This window comes from Cardiocondyla obscurior, linkage group LG14 (assembly GCF_019399895.1).
Source record: "Cardiocondyla obscurior isolate alpha-2009 linkage group LG14, Cobs3.1, whole genome shotgun sequence".
In the NCBI taxonomy this organism is placed as follows: Eukaryota; Metazoa; Arthropoda; class Insecta; order Hymenoptera; family Formicidae; genus Cardiocondyla; species Cardiocondyla obscurior.
In genome coordinates, this window is record NC_091877.1 from 3,855,550 (window position 1) to 3,867,633 (window position 12,084).

At 36.6% G+C, this 12,084-nt stretch overlaps 1 protein-coding gene across 1 annotated transcript; it reads right to left on the reverse strand.

Moving 5' to 3' along the window:
• Window positions 1-2,348: 2,348 nt before the first annotated feature.
• On the reverse strand, window positions 2,349-11,421 carry LOC139108062 (uncharacterized). Its single transcript, XM_070666063.1, has one exon. It carries the CDS (start codon window positions 8,773-8,775, stop codon window positions 7,210-7,212), a length of 1,566 nt encoding a protein of 521 aa, XP_070522164.1. The 5' UTR covers window positions 8,776-11,421; the 3' UTR covers window positions 2,349-7,209.
• Between the last annotated feature and the right edge of the window lie 663 nt (window positions 11,422-12,084).

Consider the following 12,084-nt stretch of genomic DNA (forward strand, 5'->3'; position numbering starts at 1 on the left):
TTGATGTCCTGCCTTTCAGTCTTGGAGACTGTTGAATGTGGTGTTTCCTTCTTCGCGTGTTGCTCGACGGTTCCCAGGATATCTGTAGGTGCTTCAAAGTAATCGTTGGTTCGCCTGTTTTCTTTACTTAATTTTTCATGAAAACGCACATCTCTTCGTTTAATGACTTTTCTAGTCTTCGGTTTCCAAAGGCGATAAGCCTTTGATTCTTCAGAATATCCGACTAAAATGTATTCTTCTCCTTTGGGTTCAAATTTATTGCGTTTACCTTCTTTGTTCAAGGCGATTACTTTGCTTCCAAAAATGCGCATGAAACCTACGTATGGTTTCGTGCCGGTCCATGCTTCCGTTGGTGTAATGTTCCCAAGTTTTCTTGATGGGCATCTATTTCTTATAAATGTAGCTGTGTTTATCGCTTCGCCCCATAAGCTTTTTGGTAGATTTGATTGTATCAGCATGCAGCGAGCCATTTCCACAAGAGTGCGGTTCGCTCTTTCGGCGATTCCGTTTTGTTGTGGAGTGTATTCCACACTTAATTGTCGTCCAATACCTTCGGTTTCAAGATATTCGGTGAATTCCCTTGATACATATTCTTTGGCGTTGTCGGTGCGGATCTTTTTGATTGGGCAACCGGTTTCTTTTTCAACTCTTTTCTTATAAATCCTGAAGGCGTTCAGAATGTCTGAGCGCTTCTTTAGCATGACCACTTGCGTATATCTTGTGTGATCGTCTATAAATGTTGCGAAATATTTCGCTCCTCCTATGGATTCAACGTTAAAGGGACCACAAATATCTGAATATATTAATCCGAGTTTTTCTTTGGAGTGGCTCGTCGACTCGGTATACGGTATTTGATGGATCTTCGCTTTGTCGCATACTTCACAGTTTAATTTTTCTCGTATGGGCTCCATGCTCATATTTTGGACCATTTCTTCTCGTTTCAGTTTATTGAGATCCTGATAGTTTAGATGTCCATATCTCTCATGCCATCTAAGTTGTTTTGTGTCTTCCGGGATAGAGTCCAGTGCGGTGGCATTGTTCGCATCCATATGTGCGGGGCTCGTAACGTATAAATGGCCTTGCCTCTTTGCTCTAATTGCCACAGTTCCATCTTTGCGCTTGACTTCTGCAAAGTCTTTAGTAAATACAACGGTATAATCGTTGTCCGTCATGCAAGATATTGAAAGCAAATTGTTCCGAAATTCAGGAACTAAGAGGGTATCTTGTAATTTTAGATGGCTTATTGTGTTTCCTCTAGATTTTACACTTAGCTTTACTGTGCCTGTTCCGGCTGGCCTCATGCTTTGGTTGGTTGCAGTAAATACTTGGCAGCCCGCGTCTTCAGTTAGTTGAAGAAATTTCTTCGGATCGTTGCACATATGACGCGTGGCTCCGCTGTCCAGGCACCATTCATTCGAGTGATGCGCTTCCAAGGAGAGTACGGCCGCAGACATCGCATCCTCCGCGTTTGCTTTGTGCGTCTGTCTCTTTTCGCTTCTGCAATCCGCTGCACGGTGTCCTACTTTGTCGCATTTAAAGCATTTTCCTGAAAACTTTAATTTATTTTTAGAATGCCGCGGGTTTTGCTTAACATATTTATTAAATGATTTAAATTTGTCTTTAGCAATTAATGCGTCGTTTTCCTCTTGAGTGCTGTGATTGGCATCTCGTTCTTTTTGTCTCGCTTCCTCTTCTATCAGTTTGGATTTCAGAGCTTCTACGTTTGGTATAGCATCACGTGATTCGATGGCAATACAAAAGTTTTCATATTCAGAAGGCAGAGAATTCAGAATCATTATAGATTGCAGCTCGTCGGGTATGTCTATTCCTGCTTCTTTTAATTTTTCCGAAATGTCACAGAAAGAGCTAATGTATGACGTCATGCTCTGTGCCGAATCTTTTCGCATGCGGTAAAGCTTTTTGTATAAGCTGGCTTTCCTTACCGGACCCCTTGACTCATATAGTTGTACTAATAGGTTCCATGCCTCCTTTGCTGACTCGGCTCGTTTGATATGGCTCAGTTGACTGCTCTTGACACTCAGGGTTATCAGCGCCAAGGCCTTCTGGTCCTTTGTTGTCCACTCAGTTTGATTCTGTTCCGTTTTTACTACACAATTCGTTGCAGATCAGCACACTCTTCATCATGAGTTTCCATGATTCAAAGTTTGCACCGTCTAGTTTTTCAATGTTTTGTGCACTTGACATCGTTGCCATAATTCTTACTACTGAGCGCACTCACAAACAGTTTAATTGGCTTGTTATGAATTTCGCGGCACTCGCGTATAGCACCCTGGGCCCATAACCTGTCGAAAAAGGTCCGTAAATAAAAGGCCGCGCAACTTGAAAAGTACAAGAGTTTTTATTTAAGAGAATACATCCGTCTTGGTAGAGCGATCGGAACAGAATAAGACAATGAGATAGATAATGAATAAAGAGGATAGGATCATAAAAGAATAGCCGAGAAGTCACGCAGCGCGAATATTGATATGTGTGACTCACGGGTAACAAAATCTAAGATAGCTAACAAAGACCTTGAGTTCGTTGATTCAAGACCTTATTCCTGACATATATAAAATGATAGCCTAAAAAAAAATAAAAAATGTAAGTTCTTAGAACTAAGTATGGAACTACGAAAAAAAGAGAAATCTTTATTCCATGCAAATGTTGCGAATTAAAGCCCCAACATTTGTCTAAGTCGGGGGGTGTTACGTCTCCGACTCCGCATCTCTTTTTTTCGACGTATATTAAAATTTTAGTTAAGGGGAAGGTAGACCGTAGTCCATTGAAATATAAAAAAAAAAGGAACTTCAGGGCCTTTCAAAAAATAATTCAACAGACGTTCACATATTCCGGGACAATTTGTTGCGTGAAAGCATAAAAAAACATGCAACAAATTGCGAACGTGCGCCAACGGATGTCAGACAAAGAATTTGTCTAGACATAACACAAAAAAATCAAAATTTAAGAGCTCATAAATATTTCAACTTTGATAACCTGTCTGTCATAGAAAAAGAAAAATAACTTTTTTCTTAAAATTGTAATTGCGTACCGATCCTGAGCTTTAGAAAAACCAAGGGCGCGAGAGACCCGAAATTACCGGAGTATGTGGCGCAGGCAAAGGCAATAAAAGCCAGGTAACCATATGTCGTATGGAAAGTAAAAGTTACCCTACCATCTCTCGATGGAAATGATAGAAAAATTCTGGAAGGCTCGGAAGGGGTAACTCGTTGAAGCGGGGGTGCTTCGTAGGCATATCACTTCCTTAAAACCAATGGATTTCGGAAACTCCTCACCAAAATTTAGAAACTAAGGGCGAAAACTTAAAATAGAGAAGGGATGAAGTGCGAGTGCCCAATAATTTTGAGATAGGAAAAGTGGAGGAATAAGCTCTGCAAATGAGAGATTAGAATCTCAGAAAAATGAAAATTCGGGAAGAGTTCTCCCTTTTTCCGAGCTTATAAAATCTTGTGCTCAGGCTGAGCACGCTCTCTTGCATCTCAGCCACAAGCCGAAACAGTTTACTTAAACCTTACGTGAGTGCTTTGAGTGTGCAAGTCGATCCGAATCTATCGAGGAAGCAGTTTGAAGATCTCCTACAAAGTAAGTTCCAACGATTTAATATGTATCTTGGCGAAAAACACGATTCCACTAAATATATTTCTTAATTAATTATTTCCAAGTGTTGTCTAAGAGAGAAAGAAATGTCAGAGTCGAGGCTCCGCGGTTTTGAATCTGTTCTGATTGTTCCCGTGATCCGTTAAATGTGTGAGAATATCTGCTTCCGAACACCGGTTGAGACATGCTGTCGAATAACTAGCGATTTTCTGTGGTTAACGCCGCGAAATATTGCTGGAACTTTGGCGACTGTTCTCGGCTAAAGAATCGGCAAGCGATTCTCGCCGAAGATAGATTACGCGGAATCTCTCATGGGCGGGTTGAGACCTTCGGAATTCGTCGGTGACGAATCTCCTTCACTCCATTGTTATTAAACTTTCCAAGAAATTCAGTTCAAATTTAATTAAAATCAATTAATAATTTTAGTGGAATCTCACAATAAGAAAACTTTAAAGAAGAGTCGGGCGCGGCGGAATAAGCAAATCAAAAATTTGAGGGAGCTGGTCCGCCGCTTCTTCATACAATATCTGCTCGCGGCGGCACCAACTGAAGAGGTTTTCGTGTCTCCCGCGCGCCACGAGGAGAGACCTTGGTCTCCTCGTCCGGGCCCTCCGCCACCATCTCCTATCCACGGCGATCCGAAGCCGTTACACGGCTATTTCCCGGAAGAAGAGGAGTACCGAGACAACTCTATTACAAATCCTTCCGACGAGCACAATTTTTCATCTCAGTCCACGGAGCCGGGATCGGAACAATTCCGCCCCACGACTCCTTCTTATACCCCGAATTCTTCCCTCGTCTCTGAGCCACAGTTTCCCAGAGATGAGCCAAGAGCCTGCACCTCTCCTCTTTCACCACCTCCTTTTCCCATCGAACCTGAGGAAGCCGACTCTCTGGGCGAAGATGACTCTATCTCTCTCCCAGGAGTAGACTTCCCCGATCAACCTCCATCTCCGGTCCCGAGTATAGAGATCCTCGAGGAGCGTCCAGAACCAAGAGAGGTTGTAGACCCTCTCCTGGAGCTCCTCCGCAGGGCCTGTACTCCGTGGACAGATCCTGTCTCGGAAAGGGCCTTCTCCATCGGCCCTGACCACTTCGAGCCAGAGGAGATCAGGATTCAGGCAGCTCGATCTGATCCTGATTTTCACTTTTTCATCTACTATCCCGGGGTGGAATTTCCTTTCCTGGCCCCGATGCGATTAATAGACCTGGTTTTCCCGAGATCCACGGCGAGGGTGGTGGAAATCGAGGAGGTCACTCTAGACTAATAATTATTCACACACACACACACACGCTTACACTCATGTATATACTGTAAATACTCAACTCCGTTATGTTAAAATTATATCTGTTCATTCGCCTACAACTTTTTTCTTATTATTTGATTTGTTCCGTAAAAACTTTCACACTATTTTTATATTTCAAACGAGCTGTATGAATTTTCTAAATTGTTTATTTGTCTTTGTATGGATTATTTTTGATTTTGTAATTAGAGTCATTTGTTTTAAATTAATTTGTTAATTTAGTGTTATTAAAATCGTGACTTAATTATTTTATGATTACCCTAACTTATCCTGTCTAAGCGATCAATCACGCCTGGTTCTATCCCAGAGAATAAGGATTCATTTCCTTTCTCTAAAAAGAACCACTTACGCGCTCAATTGAAGTCCTAAAATAATCTGCGCGTAAAATTGTGTAGATTCAAATTTCGAATCACACATAAATTCGGTGGTACGTCACTTTCCTACCCTACCGGCAAAGTCCATTCCGAGGAATTTCTTCCAATTAATTAATTAAACAAAATTAACCTTCCTGACGTAACAAAATATTTTTTAAATTAAATGTAATAAAAATTAATAAAAATGTATTAATATATGAAATTTACTTGTTTATTTCAGTTACCGGCCGACATTGTCCTAATTCAAGAAAAAAGAAGGAAATACATGGAAAAACTGGGTTTGACTGTGCAACTCTTCATTATTGTCGTGGGAGCAACTTATTGTGAAATTGACAGCGCGTACATCTGCATTGACAAAATTTTGTACAAAATATCGTCTGTTTTTAAAGCTTTTGAAATTTGTTTTAAATCTTTTCATGTGTTATATGCATTATATCCACCTGAGTGTGAGCACTTATGGCTTCTTTTGCAAAGAAGCTTTTTTAAAATGTCAACAAAATGGGACAAAATGTCTTCATGTATAATGGAATTAATTAAAGAGATGTTCAATATTAATAAAGAAAATATTAATTAAAAAAAAGTAGGCATTAAGTATATTATATAACGTTACACAACTTTGTCATTTTTTAGATAGTTTGATTTTGTTTTTTATTAGATAATAAGTATTAAAAAAGTCATATAGTAAAATAAATAGCGTCACATAATTTTGTCATTTTTTAGTTTAATTTTGTTTCTTATTGGATAATGAGTATAAAAAAAAGTCATAAAGTAAAATAAATAGCGTCCCGAGTCGAAATTTGGACCCTCCGTGTAACCCGAGTCAAAATTTAGACCCTCCGAATACTCTGCGTTCACTCAAAATCCTTTGAAGAAGCATGTGCCGTCGTACTATGCACCCTGCTTATAATCTATTTTGACTCTACTTTCAGGTTCTATCATTTAAAGATCACTGTCGGGACCCTCCTTAAACTTCCTCTGAGTATGATCGAACCTCCGTTTGCTCTCGTTACAATTCATCATTTGAATCGTGACTCCACATACCCTCCGTAGACGTCCTAATATTCCACGCCACGACACGTACGGAGGGTCTACGGAGTGAGTTCACTCCGCAAACCCTCCACACACGTTTCATGTATCGTCGTCATACTTACTCCTCAAACCCTTTCTACACGTTTTCGATTTCCTACGCGTTTTTATATGTACAGGCTTTTTATATATGCGTGTGTGTTTTCTATTATGCAATATACAGGTAAATAAAAAGAACATAAATATAATTTAAAATAATCTCTTAGACATATATTCATTAAATATCTGCTTTATTCCAGTTCTACAGAATTAATTACTTGTCCTATAACGGATCGATTATCAATTTTTATATGAACGCATACTGATTTAAGAGATGCAACTGGTATAGCAACAATTACGTTTCCTCGATGGCATTTATGCAAATGAGATAACGTAACTCGAAGTTCAGCATCTCCGCGAACATGGAATATACCGTCTTTTACCATTTCTGTAATAATCGCAAAATGCTCTCCCTCACACATGCAATGATCGCCACAAGTACACTTGGAAATTTTTACAAAACAGTAAATTATTCCTAGTTTTTCCTCTAAATTTTTTTTATAGTTAACACATGAAGAGAGCGTATTTTTTGCTCTATCGTACATTTCGCTAATAAATAGTTTACTATCCTTCAATAATCTTAAATAAGTATGAACATTCTCAAGTGGAAGATTTGAATTCATCAAAGCATGCTGAATATATAGAGGGAGTGTAAAAACTCGTTTATAACTGCCTACACTATAACAACCGATATCAATTCGTTCATGTATTTTTACCTGGTGTTTAAAATCGACAATAAAATCACGTACTGGGCCTTCTAGTAACTCGTCTAATTGCTTTATCATTTTTATTTAAAAAATATGTGCAGATGCTATTTGCGACTCTATGTGTGTTGTACCGTGAACTAGTTTCAGAATTTTACCATTAATGTCTTCGTATGGAAAGCATGAATAAATCCAGAGTGGTCCTAGTCGTTTTACACAGTCAGGTAAATGTAGAATTTGATGAACATTAATACTACAAAATTGAATACCATACAGTGTTGGACATTCTCTTACAAATTCGTGTAATAAACGTTCGGCATCTTCGATATTTTTAACAGTAATGCATGACGAATTTAAAAGTGAAATGCCATTTACAAGAAGTAAATAATGCCGAAAGTAAATTGGGTTCATGATTTTTTCGAGTATTGGAACAGAATAATAAAAGAACCACATTTTTAATTCTGAAGCTTTCCAATGGCAAAGATCCAACACAGTACGTGGCATTCTATGTACAAATTTAGGTGGCTTTATACAAGTTAATCGCGAATCTACGACGCTGGATATTGCACGTAGTGAAAACGGTTCGTTAGAAAAATTAGAATCTAACCAAAAGTATAACAATTTTTTTACTACACCAGAAAAAATGCAGTGCATGTAATCAATAGCTGTACCGTTAATAAAATCGGACATTAATTTGGATAAAGCACAAGGACCTTTTACACCATTTACTGATTTTTTATCTTGCAATGCCTGATTACCATTTTCAATCGTTTCAACTGATGTTCTCATTATCGGATATTTATTATATGAATATACGCGAGAAGTACCCCATGTTATAGGATGCGTAAAAGATTCACCTTTATCCTTACAATGATTACACCCGAATTCACCATTATATTGCATCATATTAAGAAATTGAGCTTTCGCGGGTAGGTCACAAGTTCCGGCAAGAACAATACCTCTTACAGTTATAATATTTTGCCTTGACAGAGTAATAACTAGTCCTTGAAGAAGCGTTCTAAACTGCGATCGAAATTTATACATAAAATGATTTGCAGATGGCTTATTACTGCCAAACCATAAGCCTACAAGAACAATGTTTTCTTTTTTTATTCGATGTTTATAAGGAAGTTCATTAATAGTTAAATATACCGGCCAAATGCTTATATGAGAGGACTTAAAAATTGGAATTCCATCTGTGTACCATGTAAATGATATATTATTCGGATTGGATAAAAATCCATTGTGAACGTACTGCTGATATAAACTTCCATCGTAAATATCCCGAAATGAGCTAAATCGCAGCCCACCTTCACGTTGAAAACGGTACAGTAAAAGTTCTCGAAAATTTTTTCGTTGAAACATCAACTCGAGCTCTTTTAGAAACGGCATTTCTATGAAGTAAGAAATTCTTGTATTCGTTTGACACGTTTTGCAAATCGATTTTTTCGTAATGAGAGACGTCGTGCATACCGAGCAATAATAATGTTTCGTGAACTTCTCAGTCGACCATGAAAAATACTTTTTGAATTTGTACAAACTATTTTTTTTTAAATCTTGATTCGGGCAATGTAAATTAATCACAGTGATTATATCAGCAATACTTGTTCCAGTTAAATTATGTTTTAAAACTAATGATAAAATTAACAGCATACTTTGGGCTACTGTAAGAGTTGCCCCAGCGTATAAAGGTCGATTATCGTCGAACTGTTCTTCTTCAGCCGCATCGTTTTCGTTGTCACTCGCGTTTTCGTTATTTTCTTCATTTTCTTCTTCAGTAACCGCATCATCGTTATCGTTGTCACTCTCGTTTGCGTTATTTTCTTCAACTTCTTGGTTTTCAGATTCTTCAAATATGTGATTATTTCCGGCAGTATCATTTTGCCTTTCACGTTCCTCTCCAGTATTTACATGTAGTAATTCACTTTCGTTGTCCAAAACACTCTCTACATCCGACGAGTTGTTATTTTGGCTAATAACGGGGACAAAGTTGCTACAAAAAATCGACAATTAATAATATTAATGTAGAAGTTTATTACTTTTAATTTTTATATGGGATGGCTGGCGGGCGTATGAACTTTGAAGATCGACCGTTCTGATGTATTATAATTTATTCGTATTGAATTACACTCGATTTGTCGCTTACTACCGTTCGCAATGCCGTCTTTCTACCGACTACTTCGCTCGTCGCCTCGCGCCCAATATCCCGGCTCGTCGAATACGGTATCACGCGAAAAACGCGTGACAATAATATTCACCGGTGATCGCGCGGAAACCTGGCATTCTACATTAAGATTAAATATGATAGATTAGTTTGTAACTTATATCTAGGTAATATGTAAATTAGTATAGTATTCAAAGAAATTGTAATCATCTTACCGTATTAAGCTGTCTTTCTTAGTGTCAGATGTATTTAATTTCACTTTTCTCGTCAAAAGATATTTACCTTTACGAGAACGATCACGAAAGGGTTTTCTAATCATGTTAAGTTTTTAAAAAACCTGACGATGGTACTCAAGAATATTAAAATGTTTTTTATATTGATGTATCTTTAATCGATGTATCTTTAATCGACATTAATCTCAGATAAAAAAAGTGCGTGAAAATAGGAACACAGCGCGCCGAGTCAATTGTTAATATCGCGCGTTGATCCGCGCTTTTGTGTTGCTAGTAGCTACCTGTGTTTGTTGAAATCTCCCGTGCTACAGGTGTATCCTCGCGACGAAATAAAAATTGTAAGAATTTCCATCATATCTCTAAGGTAAGTGAGTTACATAAAAGATATTTATTATTACGACGAGAAGTGCGTTTCAAGTAAGTGTAACTATACGTTTTTTGATCTCCTTTTCAATGGTCAATGCCGATGTATTTGGTTCGTGTATTTTTATTAATGTAACGTGTAAAACTTATCTTCATTCCCAAATTATAATTTTTAGTTATATTATTTGGATATTCTACCGATGCTACGTACATATACAATGCCAAAACCCAAGGTAAAACAGCAATGGGCTGCTGTTCTTTGGGAAAAAGAGAACAGTGAGAGAGTGAAAAAGAATAAAAAGGGCGAGCCTATGCTCTGTGACATAATCGATCTCATTTGCATACCGAAGAAATATCGCACAGAAGGTTCCGTTGCATCTTTGAAATGGGTGGACACATCGACTGGTAAAACATCGTACCATAAAGCCAAAGTGCTTAAAATAAGTAGTAAGTGTTTTAATTATTAACAATTTTCAATTATTTACAATTTACAATTATTTACAATTATTTACAATGATACAAATTATTTAATATATTTTTTATCATTAATATTTTAAATACTATTAAATATTTTTTTATTTTGCTTGTAGAGATACTTTTACCTTCTATCTAATATTCTTGTATATACAAAATTCTTAACTTTTAGGTGAGAAAGAAGCTTTAGAACTATTATGCATTAATAGTAACACAGGCAAAATAACTGATCCTGCAGAGAAAATATTCTCAACCGAAATTCTGGATAAAAAGAAAGAGCAACAACAAGAGAAAAAAGTAACAAAGATTGCTCATGAACAAACAAACATTGAAGTTGCCACTAAAATTTTAAAAGAAAAATCAATTTTTGATGACGTAAATATAAACGACACGAGTCACACGAGTTTACAATCGATTGACATAACACCTTCCTTAACGTTAGCTCCATCATCCACGATCAACTCGTTATGTACCTCTGCTATGAATATAAATTGTGCAAATGAGAATTATTTCAATAATTCTTATGCACAATCTGCACTTTCGCATACAGAGTCGCAAAATACTCATCTGGATCCATCAACTACAGATGATTTATACAACTTCGGAACTGCAATTTCATCAGCCCAGGCTTCGATTTCATTTACACAATCGAATTACACGACACATCAAGATGCAAGATATTTTCAGCCATCAACAAGTACTGAAAATTCAAAATGGTTTCAACCAATATCACCTCTGGAACATTCAACACAGCAGAATACTGAAGAAACAACGGTAGAAGACATACGACATGAATCAGCTTCACGAACTTCTAGTGAACCATTTCAACCTGATGAAAATAATCCGACACGTAATGAGACTCAAATAAATGATAAAGTAAACAGATTTATGGATGCGTTTAAGATTCTTGCTCCAGAAGGTAAATACATTATTTTTCTTTTTGTTAAAGTTTCTAATTTATGTTATTTTAAAAAGTCTTAACATTGACCACGTTTTCTTTTTTCAGTAACTGAAGCAAATATTAAATTTTTTGAGGCTGTGGTTTCTGCGATGAAATCCACGTATATGCATAAAAACACTGAAACTTCAAAAGAATCTTCTTTTCAGGTAATATTTTTTCTTTTCTTTAAAATTAAGACAGTAATATAAACCCTTTACAATTTTTTGAAAATACAATATTTTCCCTACATTTTTTGTTGCAGATTTCTGATTTTTATCGAACTTCCGGCAAAGGCAAGGTAAATTATGTAATAAATATTAATTCTTTATTTGTTAATTGTTTTTTATGTTATTATGGTAAAGTAATATAATTGTAATTCATTTTTAGGTTGAAATATATCCCGGAACCAATTTTTATTTATATGAAGGTATAAAAACTAATATTATGGACAATTCAAAAATTTTGGATCCGTTAACTTCAGAGCGTGTAAATCATTGGCCTCTTCTCGTACGGCATACAACTAAGTTCATTATAAAATAATTGGAAATAAAAAAATGTTTAGTAATATAATAAAGCAAATTAAAGAACTAGAAAAAGATGGAATAATTTTAAATATAAATAACGAAGAACGGACGATATATTTCGCATTATTATCTATAATTGGTGACAATTTAGGCATCAATAGTATTATTGACTTTTCAACTTCTTTTAATTCCAAATATTGGTGTCGAATTTGTTTAGCTGATAAATATCAAACGCAAAATCAAACCGAAGAACATCCTGAAATG